At 31.3% G+C, this 17013-nt stretch overlaps 1 protein-coding gene and 1 pseudogene across 2 annotated transcripts; both read right to left on the bottom strand.

Moving 5' to 3' along the window:
- Nucleotides 1–77: 77 nt before the first annotated feature.
- On the bottom strand, nt 78–5105 carry LOC130825682 (protein NRT1/ PTR FAMILY 5.2-like). 2 transcript variants are annotated; one of them, XM_057691024.1, is made up of 4 exons: nt 4854–5105; nt 3147–3262; nt 1208–1773; nt 78–1058 (listed from the first exon to the last, which is right to left on the bottom strand). In XM_057691024.1, the coding sequence occupies exons 1-4, from the start codon at nt 4975–4977 to the stop codon at nt 218–220; spliced, it is 1647 nt and encodes a 548-aa protein (XP_057547007.1). In that variant the 5' UTR covers nt 4978–5105; the 3' UTR covers nt 78–217. The 2 variants fall into 2 exon arrangements, with proteins under 2 accessions (XP_057547007.1, XP_057547006.1); XM_057691023.1 differs by having other exon boundaries at nt 3045–3262; nt 4854–5096.
- Nucleotides 5106–9902: 4797 nt separating this feature from the next.
- Nucleotides 9903–10926, bottom strand: LOC130824785 (protein NRT1/ PTR FAMILY 5.2-like; annotated as a pseudogene).
- Between the last annotated feature and the right edge of the window lie 6087 nt (nt 10927–17013).

Below are 17013 nucleotides of genomic sequence, written 5' to 3'. Positions count from 1 at the left end.
TTCATAACTTTAGTCGTTTTCACCTCACCTTTCTGTATATATAGTTCTAAAAAGAAATGATTGTCAAAAGGGCATTATACTTAATCATACTTCTTTTTTCCAATTTCATTTTCAGGCATAGTCATTGGCAATGGACTAAGATATTAAAACCTTTAGTATGTTAATTGTATTGAATCTTGACCATACAAATGCCTAATGTAGTGCAACTTAAGGACAATTATTTATCCAAATCATCTTTAAGGACTTCCAATGAATTGGATATCTCAGCCTTGTAAGTGTAGAACTTTGAAATGAACAAAAACAAGATGAAATTTGCCATATTAAGTAACACAAAGAAGGCATAGTAGTAATCAAGATGAGAAGCATTAAGGTTGTTCAAAATCCATCCTTGATGTCCATGTTTTGTTGTGAGGCGAGAAACGGTTGATAAGAGGAAGCTACTTATGTAATTTCCTATTCCGATACTCGTCATTGCATAAGAAGTTCCAAGGCTCTTCATTCCTTCGGGTGCTTGATCGTAGAAGAATTCAAGTTTGGCTACCTCAAGGACTCCATCGGCCACCCCCATAAGCATGAACTGAGGAAGCAAAATGAATATCGTTAAGGGAACTTTAGCACCGGTCTCAACTAGCCCATGTTGTCTCGCAACACTTAGTCTTTTCCTCTCTACTAAACTTGATACAATCATAATAATGGTGTGAAGGATTAAGCCAAACCCCATTCTTTGAAGCATTGTGATCCCTCTTGGATTTTTTGTTATTTTTCTCAATAATTTCACTAATACTTTGTCATATATAACTATGAAAATTAGCATTGAGATTGTTGTGAACCCTGTTAGGCTTGCAGGGGGAATGTTGAATTCTCCTATGCTCCTATTCAAGGTAGTCCCTTGCTTGACGAAAAGAGTATGTACTTGAGCTAACATCGTACTTGGGATGAATGTTGTAACTAAGATCGGAATCATCTTAAGCATTTGCTTCGTCTCCTCCACTTGTGTTACCGTACATAGCTTCCAAGGTTCACTTGAACCTGTGATCACCGCGGCTTTGTTAAGATACCTACACGTTTCATCTATACATTAGGAGAAAACATTGAATCCATATTATAGTTTTTTAAACAAACGAAGAACTGATAGAGTATATAACATATCATAAAACACCAATCATCAGCTTAAATTTTTGGTTGAACTGGTTTCTTGATCACTAACCTCAAAGAAGAAGTTGATTCCATTCTGAATTTCCCATGGCTAGTATAATCATCCAAGTCAAGCTCATACATTTTCTTAGGATCACTAGGCAATGGAGTTTTTCGGTTTCGAATTGCAGCCACAATAACCTTTGCCATTTTTGTGAAGGGACTTCCACTAGGCAATCTATGCCTATAAAATGGAGTACCTCCTATAAAAATTGAGATTGATATTGCAAGCCCAAGAGTTGGAAGTCCATATCCCAAAGACCAACCTACATTGTCTTGGATGTACACTAAGATTGTGTTTGAAAACAAAGTACCAAAGAAAATGCTAAACATCCACCAATTGAAGAAAGATATTTTTTGGGCCTTCTCTTTGGGCTCAAAATCATCAAATTGGTCTGCCCCAAAGGTAGAGATATTGGGCTTAGTCCCACCAGTTCCAATTGCTAGAGTGTAGAGTGCACCATAAAACACACCCAGTTGTAATGGTGAGGCCTTTTTGCAATTTGTCAATTGGGCTTCATTGCAAGGAGGTGGTTTTAGCCCGGGAATGGAAACTGATAGTGTTAATAGTAACATTCCCTGATAGATTCAAAAAAAAAAATCTCCACAATAAGAATTAAAAATAATATAATTGAAAATAATTTAATGCTATGTCTGGGAACGATGATTAAAAATAAAAATCTAGAATTGACTCAAATTTAATGTTTGATAAAATTAGATGTTGGATTTGGAACAATTCCAAGATTGTTTTAAAAGTAGGTAAATTTGAAAATTTGATAATGACTTCAAAACTTGTCATACGCAAATTCTTACTTTATGATTTTATAATTAAAATTCATAATTTTAAATAAATTACTTATTTCAATACACAATCTAAAGTATTATGGAATTTTCACGCTCAGCATTGGCTTTAAATAAAAAGAAAAAAATAATTAGATCAGTAAAAACCATAATCACAAATGATGTCAAAGGAATTTTCTAATTAATAGAGGAGCAAAAACTTTACAATATATAATCTTTTGGTCTTTTTTATTTTATATTTTTAAAGCTAAAGCAAAAGCAATATAATAATTTGCCTATTTATCAGTTTCTAATATAATAAATTGTCCCCTAATCCTAAAGTTTTTGTTGCGAGTGAGGACGAGACCAAAATGATACTCTTATGTCTCATGAAATTTGTTATAATTGACTTTTTTTATGTGAGAATTATTTTAAGATTAATCGTAGCAATCATTCAATCTAATTAAAATAATGTTTTCATAGTGGTTTTCTATTTCTTATCATATTTAACATCAATTTATTCTTTTAATATATGAGTGGTATATCCTAATTAGATATACTCTGTTAAATTTTTTTAAATATTATACTTTTAAATTTAAAAGCTACATAAGATTTCCATTTAAAGTTTCTTACAATATATACTTGTTTTCTTTTTTTATGTTGAAATATTTGCTAATTAATAAAATTTTTTCATTAAAATTTTAATTTCTATAATATTTCATCAACAAATAAAATATACATGATAATCAAAAATTATTTTGAGAATGATAAAAAATATTATGATAACATTGTTGAAAGATAACTCAAATCTGCCTTGAAAAGTATGAGAACTTTAATTAATACTTATATTAAAGATTGGATTTTTTTATTAAAAATATTATATATTTTGAAATTCTCTACCTATTTTATAATTAATATTATAATTTTATATAAATATATAACATATAATTATCTTTATTAAAAATTTCATGCATTGTATGAGTTGAGTTTCTATAATAATCCCAATAAAAAATTAAAAATCAATTTAATAAATTAGTTGTAATAATGAAGCTAGAGTAAAAGTAGTATACCAAAAAATAGATGGCACAGGAAATAAGAAAAGTGGGATAACGTCCAAGGTAAGCATCGGCCACGTAAGCGCCCAAAATAGGAGTCATCCAAATAGTACCTACCCAATTAGTCACATTGTTTGCCGACTCAACGGTTCCTTGATGGAGTTTTCTCGTCATATATAAGACTAAATTTGTTGTTATTCCATAGAATGCCATTCTTTCAAACACCTCATAAACTGCCCAATCATAACCAATATATATGTCAAAAGTCAACATTTGTTTGCTCTTTGTCTTACATAAGTCAACTTTATACATAATTGCATTAAACACCAATATGAGTAGATATGATCTTATATAATACATGGGACCCATTTTTATGTTGAAAAACCCATTTTGCATGACACTATCCGGTCTGAAAGGCCATTTTTCTAAGAAACGTCTCTCAAATTTAACTCATTAAAGTTTAATTAAATTAAATGATGATAATGGGCTGACTAAATCAGGGATGGTCTTTCAAAAAAACAATCTCTCACAAGAATTTGTGCATTTTAAAATGCTCGTTATATTAAACTTAGTAGTATTATTTATCTTTATAACTTATTTTTCATACTGTGTCCAATATATAACAAAAAATATAGTCAAATGGGATTTTATTTGAATCGTCTAACGCATATTTTTATAAGTTGAACTTTTTTTTTTAATTGAACTTTGATATAGATGATAAAGTATTTGGTAAATTTATTAATTTTTTAATTAATTTTTTCACTTTTAACTTTTTTAGTTGAAGATAATGTGCATTTGTAACCTAAACATTAACATTTTAGTTGACCTTCTTTTTTGGTAAAAAGAATGTATAGCAATAAAAATAAAAATATCAATTTAAATCTAACTCTAATATAGGAGTAAAAATAGTAATCAAGAAAAAAAATAGTTAAAATTGAAGCAGATTCCAAAATTTATGCACTAGTGGACCAAGCTATTTGTTGACTTATTTTGATTTAGAAGTATTTTTGAGATAGCCATGTGGGTGGGGGATAAGGCATATGAGAAGAAGAACCATATACTACCAATTATCCATTTAATGGACATTACTATCGAACATCATATCAATTTGCATGACGTAAAATAAATTTCTATATTTAGCTAAAAAGTTGTTATTATTCAGCATATTTCTCATATAAAATATATGTTTTAAGATGTTTATTTAGTCATAATAATTTTTTATCACCTAATAATAATTCTTTCTCAAATAGTTGATGTAACCAAGGTATACTCAAAACATAAAGAAAACAATCTAGCTATGAATTATTGTCTAGCCTTAGACATGGGCGGATCTATGTTGGGGCACACCCTAGCACATGCCCCTTGACAAAAAAATTTTAGAAAAATTAAATTCTGAAATTCTGAAATTGGTTGGGAAAGAAGGGGAAGGCACGCGTGGCTTTAGAATTTTGCAAATCAGATTCTTGCCCATTCTCCCTTCTCTGAATCCTGGGACTTTATGAATACGAATATGCATAGGCTCATACAATTACTAATTTCATGTAAAAATTAGTAATCATCAAAGTCATCCCGTCAAGAAGTGCAACAGATGGGTATAGATGTGCCCCATTGGACTTTAAACCCTGAATCCGTCTGTACCACCACTGTCCTTAGATAAATTGAAGCATACTAGAAATTGAACAAGAGAAAAGGAAATAGAATGAAATGGGAGATCATCTCCTGTCTCAGTCAGAGAGCAAGTACTATTTTTCAAAATAGATCATTCAGTCTTTTTCTTTTCTCAGTCTATTCTATAATTCGAAAAAAGAAAGAATATAACGTTACCAACAACGAAGAAGCAAGCTCTCCATCCACCACGTTTGGACCTACGAATAAGGTTGCCTTTGAGATCAGTTGTGCCATCCTTTGTGTAATCGTCTAGCCCTGTTTCTTCCACACTCATTGCCATATATTAAGGGACACTTTTGTGATGAATATGAATATTATGTAAATAGTTAAAGATAGTTCCTTGGTCGAAGGAAATGATCGATAATTCAATATTTATTATTAGTACTTATACAATACAATGTTCTTTAACTATGTTACAAAAGTAGACGGTCCATTTAGTACCCCTGACCCACCCACTTAGCCCAAGATGCAACTGGTATTCTACGCGATCTCTTCCACACTTCCACTCAGATTTATCATATTTTTTTTTATTTTAGTCTGTTTTAATTAATTTGTTTTATTTAATTATTTTTGGGATTTGTGTTTGTTATAGTTTGGATCGGTGAATCAATTTAACTTGCAACCAACTCGGATTAAAATTGGTGGTAGTTAGAGAATTATTCGTTATGGTATAGTATGTTAAGAAACCTGCCAATTAAGATTTGAATTTTGGTTGGTTGAAGATCGAGTTGAGAAAGATTTAGTTTGAATTAGCATTTATTATTTAACTCACATTGTAGTCGGTTTCGATTGTACTCGGACGGTTGTATTTAAAAACAAATTTGATTGATAAAGATCGAGCAGTCAATTAAGTACACATTGCGTAAAAAAAAACACATAAGTATTTATTTGACTTAAAATCAGACCATATCTTTGAATTGGGTCTAGTTATTAGATATGATTAATTTCCGCTCACATCTTGTATAACTTAATTTAAATTTGATCAAATTCTATTTAAAATAAGGGTTGATTAAAATCAAAAGTTTATTTCTTAAGAGCAAACTTAAAATATGATTAGTATTTAGTAGTGCGCATCTTCATGTACAAAACAATTAACAATCAATTTAGGCTACAATCTACATACAACTTGAATAGCTCGGGTACAAAATGCGTCCAAAGTGCATAGATTGCCATTTAATTCAATTAAATACTTCTGTATTTATCCATAACAGAATATTATTAGAATATTATTATATTTTTAGATATTTCAATATTTCAAATTTTAGTGTAATTAAAAGAGCATCAGAAGAAGAATAAGAGAAAAAAATAAAAGTTCTCAAAAATCTAAGTTGTCCAAAATTCACAAAATTCATATAGTAAAAGTGAAGATGTAGTTCAGTCAAATGCTATTACTAAACTCTATGCAAGATCCCTATGCAGTTATTATATAATACAATCTTGCCTACATTGCCTTTCCTATTTAGTTAAATTTTTTATATCATATAACAAAGGAAAAATTATTTAAAAAGTATGGTTGTTATCAAAAACTATTTAGAAAAAGTTTTATTTTTTTTTATTAAAGACAACCAATCATTTATTTGGTAAATTGCACATGACTTTTACATGCTACACCTGAAATTTAAATGTTTATCGTTAATCGGTAGTCTTTAACAAAGAAATAGCTTTTTCTAGATAGTTTTTCAATAAAAAATAATAATAATAAAGGTAGTTTTTTTATTAAAAAGAACTATTTTAATAAATAGTTTTTGATAAATTTTCATTAAATATACTTATTTTCCAATAACAACCAACTAAATCAATATTCTACCAAAAATAAAATCTAAAAAGATGAAGTCTAGTATGAGATTGTCTCACCGTGAGACAGACATACAAGCAACCAATTAGTAGAAAACACTAAAAAAAAACAATGAAATCTATATTCACTCTTATACAAAAAGCAGATTTTTTTTAAATAATTTGAAATGACCCAATTAAAGTCGTTTTATGGTGAGACGACATTAACATATAAAACAAACCAGCAAGTCTTGTATGAGACCGTCTTGTCGTGAGACGCGTCCATACAAAAGGCTCATTAATAAAAGAAACATAAAAGAAAAAACAATGAAATCTGAATTTATGTATAGAAAGCAACCTTTTCATAATTATTTGTGCTGATCCAATCGAAGTCGTCTCAAAGTGAGATAACCTCAATTAAAAATTAGTGAAAACAAAATCTTTACCAAAGACAAAGGTTATGTAGAAAATCATAATGCGAAAATAAGACTGATTTGAGTTTTGAATACCTGTTTTATAGTGAATAATAATGAAAGGTACTACCTCTATTTATATAAGTAATAAGGACTAAATATAACAAAACAAAATATTACGAATATTAAACTTAAGGAAACTAAATCAGAATAATATAAAATATAAAATATAATATTATACTAATATCTCACTTTCCTACACTTCCCTTCAAGTTTGATCTTAGGATCACCGAGACTGAACTTGCCAAAAAATTCTTCAACGCTTTAGAGCCAATTGCCTTGAACAGAATATCCGCTAGTTGATCTTTTGATTTGACATATGAAACTTTGATGATTTTTTCAGCAAGTTTGTCATTATTAATTTCAAATATTTTATGTTTGGGGTAAAACTCAAAAACTAAGATGAGTTGGTTAATTTCATCATTTGGGTCAAAATTATGGAATTTGGATTGTTGGGTTAAGGATTTCACGGGTAGTTTGAGGGTTGAGGAAAAATAAGAGGCATCAGCTATATATAAGGAATTTTTTAGAAAAAATTTCCTATTTACTTGCTCTTTTCCTTTCTTGATTCTCTCTTTCCCTCTCTTTTCTTCTGTTTTGCTGCCATTGCCACCGTGGCTGCCACCACACTGGTTGCCGTCACTGACTTCCCCGACGTCTTCCTTCTCACCGATTGCTTTCGCATTACTAGTTACTGGTTCTTGATTTTTATCTCTTTCTTTGCTCACCCTTTGGCCCGTGACTCCATCTTCATCTTCTATATTTCTCCCCCTTGTAACCTCACGCTGAATGTTGACATTCACTAGAGGTAGCAAAATTGGTCCAAGAAGGAATCGAATTCAAGACCATAATTAATGGGCAGTAGTAGTAAAGTAAATAACTTGCTCGGCAATATCGGGGTTAATTCATTCGAGGATCCATGACATAACAATGCTATCATCTTGGACCCATTTGGAATCTGTGGTGGTCGGAGGGATGGTAGTGATATGATTGAGTCTCCCCTGATCACCAATTTCAATCTGTGTTTCTGTACACCATTTTGTGTAATTGTGTAATTTAATTTTTCAGATACTGTTGGTCTAGTATTAAGTTTTTGGTTCATCTTTTGGAAAAGTTGAAACATTTGTTCCAACTGTGACATTAAAATCATTTTTTTTATTTTGATTTTTGGAGTGTTTTTTTTATTGGGTTTTTTCTATTTGTTTGTTTGATTGGTTTTTGATTTTGATCGGTTTTGTTTTGATCGATTATGATTTATGATAAAATATCGATAAAGTTTTTCCGTCCAAAAAAACCTTATGGCGATGATACCATGTAGAAAATAATAATGCGGAAATAAGACTGATTTGGGTTCTGAATACTTAGTTTGTATTGAATAATAATGAGAGATACTACCTCTATTTATACAAGTAATAAAAAGTAAAGAAAAAAAAATATTACGAAATATTAAATTTAAGGAAACTAAATCTCAAAAATATAAAATATAATATTTTGTTAATATTTCACTTTCCTACTGGTTATGTCAGCTTCGTTCTAACCTCCACATTGACATAAAGTTTGGGCCAAACTCTAATTCCTGATACGCATGCGATTCTCGATTTGGGCGGCTCATTCATAAATTATGTACTTGATGATTTTGGCACTCAAACATCCCCTCCCAAACTCAGCCCTAAAAGACCAACAAAGGCTGCCCAACAACTCAATGCCACGAACAGACCAGCTTGAACAAACTGTCTGCCAAGCCACCTTACATGGGCTGAACACGAGGGGGTGCAAGAGCTTTCTTGGTCAATCTAGGGAACAAAGAGGTATCCTGCAAGACAAACTACAAAGGAGAACAATGATCAAAGCCAAGGAACCCAAGCACGTGACAGAGAATGTGAGCCAAGGAGCCCTATCAGACAGAAAACAAAGCCTCCTTCTATAGCTGACTTGATTTCTGTTTTCTGTTATTTCTGTTTTTGTTAATTAATAAATCATGTGTTTAAGGCATGACTTGTAACGGCTAGTAATAAGCCAAAATCTATAAATATGCCTAGGATTTCCTTGTAAGCATTCAGTCAAGTATTAATCAAGTAATTCAATTTTTTTCAAAACAATTTGTGTTAGAAGTGTTTGTGTGTGCAAAACTTCATCAAGAGGTGTGGAACATCTCTGTTAAAATCCTTTGATTGTGGAACAATCGTTGGAATTTTGAAGAATCCATACAATACAAGGAATCACCCTTGGATTGTATAAGGGACTGTAAGGGATGGTGAGTGAAGCCAAATCTGATTAGTTCATCATAGTTATACCAAGAATTGGTTTTTTGGTTGTGTTTGTGATTGTGATTGTCAAGGGCTGTATAAATCAGTACTGTGTGATAATCATTGAGTCTCAAGGCTTGTATCTACCTAACAACTTTAATTTGGTTTACTCTTGATTTTTTTAAATATATATTTTATTTTCAACATAATATTTGTCATGCATATGTAAAATAATAACATTGTACTCTTTCCAATTCAGAGTAAATGTCACATTTGAGACTTGCATAATTAAATACTAAGGCAAGAAGGAGACCATAACAAAATGGTTTCCACGTGTTCAAATTAAGAGGGGACCATAAAAAAGTGTCTACATATGATAAAAATCATTACTTAAAATAGAAATGAGATAATTAAGGTGAACAAACATAAAAAAAAATAAAAAATAAAAAGACATTTACATTGAAAATACATGAAGTAGAATTCAAATATCACAATACTTCAGCATATTGTTAACGATGTAGTTAGCAAAACCCATGAAATACATTGGCAAAACTTGATCACCAAACATGCAATAACTAATAAACATTTACCATCCTTCGGTTCTACATTTCTCCCGAAAACTTTCACATAAAAGGGAAAAACGTAGCTATTAATATAACGAAGAATAGTATATATCTAAAACTAGGTGCCTTCATCTAGTGATAAGCAAACTATTAGTTCAATTCTTCTCTAAGGACCTCCATAGAATTAGAAGTCTCGACTCTATAAACATAGAACCTAGATACAAAACACAAAAGTATAAAATTCACCACATTAAGGATCACAAAGAACCCATAATAGTAATCAAGATGAGAATCATTAAGGTTATTCAAGATCCAACCTTTATGCCCATTCCTTGAAGTAACATGAGCAACGGTGGATAACAAAAAAGCTACGTAACAAAAAAGCTACTTATATAATTTCCAATGCCAAAAATTGTAGTAGAATACGATGTCCCTAGGCTGGTCCTAGGCAAGGTTAAGAAGGCCCTGTACCCAGGACCCATGAAAAAAGTAGACAATTTTTACCTCTTTATATGCATCGAACTTGAGATTTTACGTAATTAAATTATACATTTAACCAAGTCAAAGTGTTAATAATGATAATTGTTACCTTATTTACTAATTATTGAATTATAAGTGCATGATTATCAACCGAAAAGCGGATAATTAGGGCCCATAAATTATTTTTCACCACGGGCCCCTCAATTCTCAGGGCGGCCCTCATGTCCCAAGACTCCTCGTTCCCTCGGGAGCTTGATCATAGAAAAACTCGAGTTTAGCGACTTTTAAAAGTGAATCCGCAATCCCCATGAGGACAAATTGAGGTAGCAAAATAAAGATTGCTAACTGCTAAGGGAACTTGTGCACCACTTTCAACCAAAACATGAGTTGGTGCAAGACTTAGTCTTTTCCCCTCTACTAGAGATGATATTATCATTATGATTGTGAGAAGGAATAGACCGAGTCCCATTCTTTGAAGCAATGTAATTCCTCTTGGATTTTTAGTCCATTTTTTGATGAATTTCACGAAAAATTGATCATAATAAACAACGCAAAGAAGTATTGAGAATGTTGTAAACCCGGTAAGGCATACAGGAGGGATGTTGAACTTGCATGTGCTCCTATCTAGAGTAGTTCCTTGCTTCACAAATAGGGTTTGCACTTGAGCTAATATTGTACTTGGGACAAATGTCATGACTAGGCCTTGCAATGGGCCGGATACGGGTCAGGTTGGGCTCTAAAAGAAATATGTTGGGTTGGGTCGGGCCATACAAAATAGAAGACATACTTTAAATGGACCGATAAGGCTCGACCCGATCCGGCCCGTTTATCTTATTGAACATACAGATACATGCCACAATTTGAAAATAATAATTTTGGATAATAAAGAGATTCAGTAAATTTCAAGCAGTAAATATTAGTGCCAAAGAAGAAACTTGTAAAGATTATTGTAATAAGAATTATGGAAGATAAATAATGACTATGGAAGATAAGCGATATATATTGGTTAATAACGATTATGGACGATACATTAGTGCCAAAATATATAATGGAAGATTAAATAAGTTTCAAGCAGTAGATTATTGTGGCCAGGATTCAGTCAGCTATTCTCTAGATTATATATATTAATTTATAACATTAAATGGAAAAAAAGAAGAAAATATACTTTGGATCAGGGCTCATTTACAACTTTTTTTAAATCCTTATTCAACCCTTGTTTTTTTAATTTTTATGAGTTAAATTTTAAGTCCAATCCTTTTCAACCATCCTCATATACAACCGTTATAATAAAAGGTTGGATCAGGAGCTCCAATAGAAAACCAACCCTTCACACAGGCCTAGTCATGACTAATATTGGAATCATTTTCAACATTTGCTTCGTCTCTTCTACTTGTGTGATTGTACATAGCTTTCATGAATTTTTTGTACCGGTATTGATCACGACTTTGTTAAAGAACCTACATAAATCATCCATTATTTTCTCTATAAAGAATCAAAATTCAACCAAAAACTTTAACTTATATTTAAAGTCTAAGATTTTTAGAGTATATAACATATTCTAGAGCCTCAACCATCAGTTAAAGCTTATGGTTGAATTGGTTCCTTGCATGGAATTAGAGCTCCTCAACCATCAGCTTAAACCGATAGTTGAGGCTCTTGGATATATTATAATCTCTAACAAAGATATGTTATTATAAGACTCTATCAAAAAGTGGTTGGATGGTCTATTCTCCTTCGATGAACTAAAGATAATGTTCACAATTTATAAGTCATTAAAGTCTTTCAGTTCTTCTCATTGCCATATGGTTTTGGTATGATATCTCCTTGGCTTATGATGTGTATACACCTTGTGTTTCTTCAATTATATGCTAACATTCACAATAAATTCAGCTCATCTTAACATGGTATCAAAGTTGATGGTCCGATCAAAAATAAAAATAATAGGTACGAAAAAATAGCGTCCTTATCCTAATTGACTAAAATTGATATCACCCCACCCAACGATTAATTCGACTTGATGTATTTCACAGGGGTAGGCCAGGAGAGGCAACCGCTTATGACCCATTATCCAAGGGGCCCGAGAAGAAAAACAATAGACTATGAACACTACAAAAAAGGTTCATTTGTGACACAAAATTTTTGACACTTCATCAAAATATTACCATTCTTAGAGGTTTATCTTAATCTTTCAATCTTAAATTACGACACTTCCTACAAGTATCACCATATATTTTGATAACATTTGATAAACGACATGATATAGATACCTTAAATGTCAGAATTGGCACTATTATTTGTAGTGGAAATAATTTAGCACATTTACTAATTGAAGAAAATTTAGCACCTATAAGCATGACAATAAGTACTGTCAGTCATACTTAAAAGCATGGCTAAGAGTAAATTTAGCCACACATATTAAGCGTGCTTAAAATTTACCCATACAAGTTAGGAACGTGCTTAATAAAACGTGACTAAATGCATCAGTATCACACATAAGCATGCAATTCATTTTTAAGCGTAGGTAGATGCGAACATATTTTATAGTGGCAAACAACAACATTTACAACTCTTATCAAAACTCTAGAAATTGTATAATCACCATCATTTATAGATCACCACTAAATGACAATAATAATAATAATAATAATAATAATAAAATAAAACAAATAAACTATGAAACAAAATCATAAAATCCTCCCAAGTTCCACATCTCCCCTCACCCTCACTAATCAGAGCATTTAATTGTATAATCATTGGTTTTCAAAATTATAAAGGATATGTATGGGATATTGCTTTGACTTATTTGGATTAATTAATAACTTAAGATTAGACTTTTATCAATTCATAATCATGATTAGGAAGAAATTTTATGTGGATCAACTTTCTAATTAAATAATGAAAGGCAACGTGAACGTAATGTTGTCAAAGGTGTAGAAAAATGTTTATTCCAATAAACGAAAGTCTATTTGTTTATGTGATGAAACTTAGTTACAATTTTTATCTAGTGGAAAAAGAATAATGTCTATTATGTCCAGGTAAAAATGTACATTTGTTCAGGTAAAAGATCGTTCTTTCTAAATTATCCTTAAAGTTGAATATGCTTATACATAGTAGAAGTAGATTGAATATCGTCAAATAAATCTGCAAAACGAACAATATATATTAATAACCCGATGGTGACACTTAAGAAAGTTTATATGATGCATAAGTTAGAAAAAGAATGAATATAAATATAAATATGAAAATAAAATTGCTTATAAAGAATTTGAAAAACTTACTTCATCAAAGATAATTTTGATTTTTGAGTATTAATATTAGATGACCTTGTAACAATAGTAAAATTTAGTGGATCTATTTGACTAACTAATAATTAATGAAACGAAATAATATCTTTAACATGGACTCGATCAAGCTTTAGATTCCTTTGAGTTTGTGATCATGAAGCCCAATTAATAATGACGCCTTAAAAGTTAGACCATAAGCCACCATTGTTATTTGTTACTCCTATTACTAGTTATGCTAAAAGTACTCCATGACTTCCATTAATTCTTAGTATGATAGTTTTAGTTTAGATTTTTGCTTTATAATCGGTTGTGGAGTTTTATTATTTTATGCATTTTTTTATATTATATTTAGATGTTAAGATATAGTTTATTGCAATTCTGCTTTACGCATCTATAATCTTATAGTATTTTTACACATGAGCTCATCTTGTATGAGATCGTCAAATAATAAGACGGGTCTATACAATCAGCCTATTCCTCTAATAATAATGGTCATACCCCTTCTCATATGGGAATTTGTGTTTCACGATAATTAAATTAGATTGTTGGAAGTAGAGTAATTACGAAAAGCTTAATAAATCTGTTCCAATTGCCAACAGGGTTACTATGTCTAGGATTGTGCAATAACATATTGTGAGCGTAGTTGACATTTGTATAATTATTAATTATGGTCAGAAAAAATTTTCAAATCAATTAATTTATTGTGTATATTAAAATTAAAAAATCTCATGTATTGCATTGGCATCATACTAGTAATTGAACAATTAAAGAACAATTAAAAATTTAAAAGCAAAACAAGGTTGAATATGTCTCTAATGGAAAGTAGGCTAAAAGTAATAAAGGATGAAATATGTAAAACAAAAATAACGGTAGATAACTTGGAATGTTACAATTGACCTCTTATTAATACTACTTGTGCCATTAGAAGAAAACTGATTAGCGCCGCAATCGCGGTCTACGCAGGTTCATGGAAAAGTCCTTTTTACGCGCTCCACGCTCCTTTAGATGCTTTAAGCACCAACTCGATTTTTAAGGCGATCATCGCCTAGAACTAGGCATCGCCACGGTCCGGGTTGGGCCGGTTCCGTTCCGGTTCCATTTGGAACCTGTCGCGAACGGTTCCGGTTCCGGACGGTTCCTTGGCGGTTCATGAAGCGGTTCCAACTTGCGGGACGGGCGGGTCGGACCATCAGTTCCATTTTTATTTTTCCTTTAATTATTTATATAATATAAAAATACTATAATATTGCGGACGTACCTTTGATGATTACTTGATTATTAGCGAAATTCATTGCTTGTCAAGTTGTAATCGTTATTAAAATATTAACTAAAAAGAATGAAAAAGTTAATTTAACTATAATAAGAGGGACGTGCCGAGACGCTAGCACGCCTAGACGTATCGCGTTTTGGGTTATATACACTAGCATAGTAATCATAAAGTTCTACTAAAAGTTTTTTACAAGTTCCAACATAATTATGTACATCACTAGGCGGGTGATCTAATGATTGGTAGTAAAATCCAATTACTTTAGTAAGGACTTCTGTCTTAAAACATGGGTCTAAAATGGTTGCAATTCCATAAATAAAAAGAAAATCGGTAAAATATGTCTTCCACTTATCCATCATATCTGCAAGAATCGGCTTTAAATATGGGTTAGTATCATCATGCGAATGTTTAAGAAGATGATAAAAAATAGTAATACACTCACTTATTACTAAGTGAATGTTTGGTTCGTAAACATATGAAAAAAATCTTAGTTGCGTGGTCATACGCTTCTAATATTTTATGTACACCTATAGCTAGTTCTCATATGTCATCACTTATATAGCTATCTGTACACACACTATAAAGTTGTGTTATAACTGGACGATAAGCAATCGCTTTTCTTAATAAATCGTTGGTTGAGCCCCAACGTGTAGGAGTATCTAATGACCAATACACTTTTTTTAGTTGATACTGGTCACATAATTGCTTATATCGTCTCTTTATCTGTCCAATTCTAAGCCACTTCACTATGTCTCTAATGGGATCTAATAAATCACTTAGTTGTTTTATACCTGCTTGGTAATATAAGTTTACTATATGAGCACAACAACATACGTGTAATAATCTATCCCCAAGAATAAAACTAAATGCAGGTTCGTTATACAAAAGTTCAATGCATTTAATGTTAGCAGTTGCATTATCGGTATAACAACAAAATATCTTATCTAATAAGTTTCATTCTTTACATATCTCTACTAATCTGTATTTTATGTTTTCACCCGTATGTCGTTTAAGAGTGTTCCTAGGGATTGCTCTATATTGTGGTTGCAAAGTTTTTCTAGTGTAATGCTCGTATGCCCTACTTTCACCATGGTTAAATGGCAATTCATCACAAATTACATATTTAGAAAATTCATCAATCATATCATTACGATTATATTTAAAAGGCATACCTGTGCTGAGAATGTCCCACTATCAGCTTCCACTTGTGGTCCCGCTGCCGCTTGCTGCATGAGTTTCTTTTGTAATTCCATGCTTCTTTGCCAAATATTTGTTAAAAGATCCCGTACCACCACCTAACACGTATTCACAAAACGCAATAAATGAATTTTTAATACATTCTTGATTTATAAAATATGAATATCGTGTATGTATAAAAAACTTAAAAAGTATTTACCTCTGAAGAAATTGTATGAAACTAAGGGATTTACTCCTTGACTTTCACAAATTTGTCTTACTGGTTCATCTTCATCTAAATTTAAATATAAAGACATACTCAAATACCACAATATATAAATAAATAATAATTTTAAATTTAATCAATTTGAAGAATAAAATTATAAAACTCACCGATAGTTTGGAAATTGACTCGTTTACCACGAGCTTGTCTTTATTGTTGTTGCTGTAGTTGTTCTTCATGTGATCTTGTTGATGACTGTCGAGATCTATGTATCCCAATAGGGGTCGTTGGTTCCTTTTCTTGTTCTTCTTCTTCATCAATTTGTATTTCTCTTTCCACTTCTTCTGCATAATCGAGTAATTCTTGGTCGTACCCTTCTGAATAATTTGGTTCATAATTATAATTACTAATGGAAGGTGTTGTTGATATCGACAGAGTTGAAGTGGTCTTTCTTTTGGAGCTAGATCTCCCAATGATTTTGCCACTTTAGTAACTTTTTAGAGGCTTTTTTCAAAAAAGAAGACATGATAATATTGAAATAATAATAGAATTAAGAAATAAATAAATAATTAATAGACTAATTATATAATTAACTAAATCAAGAAATAATTAAAAGACTAATTATGTAATTAAGAGAATAATTGCGTAATTAAGTAGATATAGTAAGTAGTGAGAGTAGGAGAAGAGATGAGTTGTAAATAAAAATGATTGAAAGTGATATATATTTATAGTAAAATCACAACGGCTAGTTAAGGACTCTTTTTCGAACGGTTCCAAACAACCTGTGGGCCGGTTCACCCGGACCGGTTCCGGTTCCATGGAACCTGTGGG

This window comes from Amaranthus tricolor, chromosome 10 (genome assembly GCF_026212465.1).
Source record: "Amaranthus tricolor cultivar Red isolate AtriRed21 chromosome 10, ASM2621246v1, whole genome shotgun sequence".
In the NCBI taxonomy this organism is placed as follows: Eukaryota; Viridiplantae; Streptophyta; class Magnoliopsida; order Caryophyllales; family Amaranthaceae; genus Amaranthus; species Amaranthus tricolor.
This window is presented reverse-complemented; position numbering and strand designations above follow the sequence as displayed.

Bases quoted from the DNA above. Each gene is read 5' to 3' on its own strand.
- LOC130825682 (XM_057691023.1), bottom strand. From the start codon at position 4,977: ATGGCAATGAGTGTGGAAGAAACAGGGCTAGACGATTACACAAAGGAT. The intron at 3,263-4,853 runs GTAACGTTATAT...ATGATTGGGCAG, and splicing joins AGCTTGCTTCTTCGTTGTTG to TTTATGAGGTGTTTGAAAGA. The intron at 1,059-1,207 runs GTTAGTGATCAA...TGAAACGTGTAG, and splicing joins GAATCAACTTCTTCTTTGAG to GTATCTTAACAAAGCCGCGG.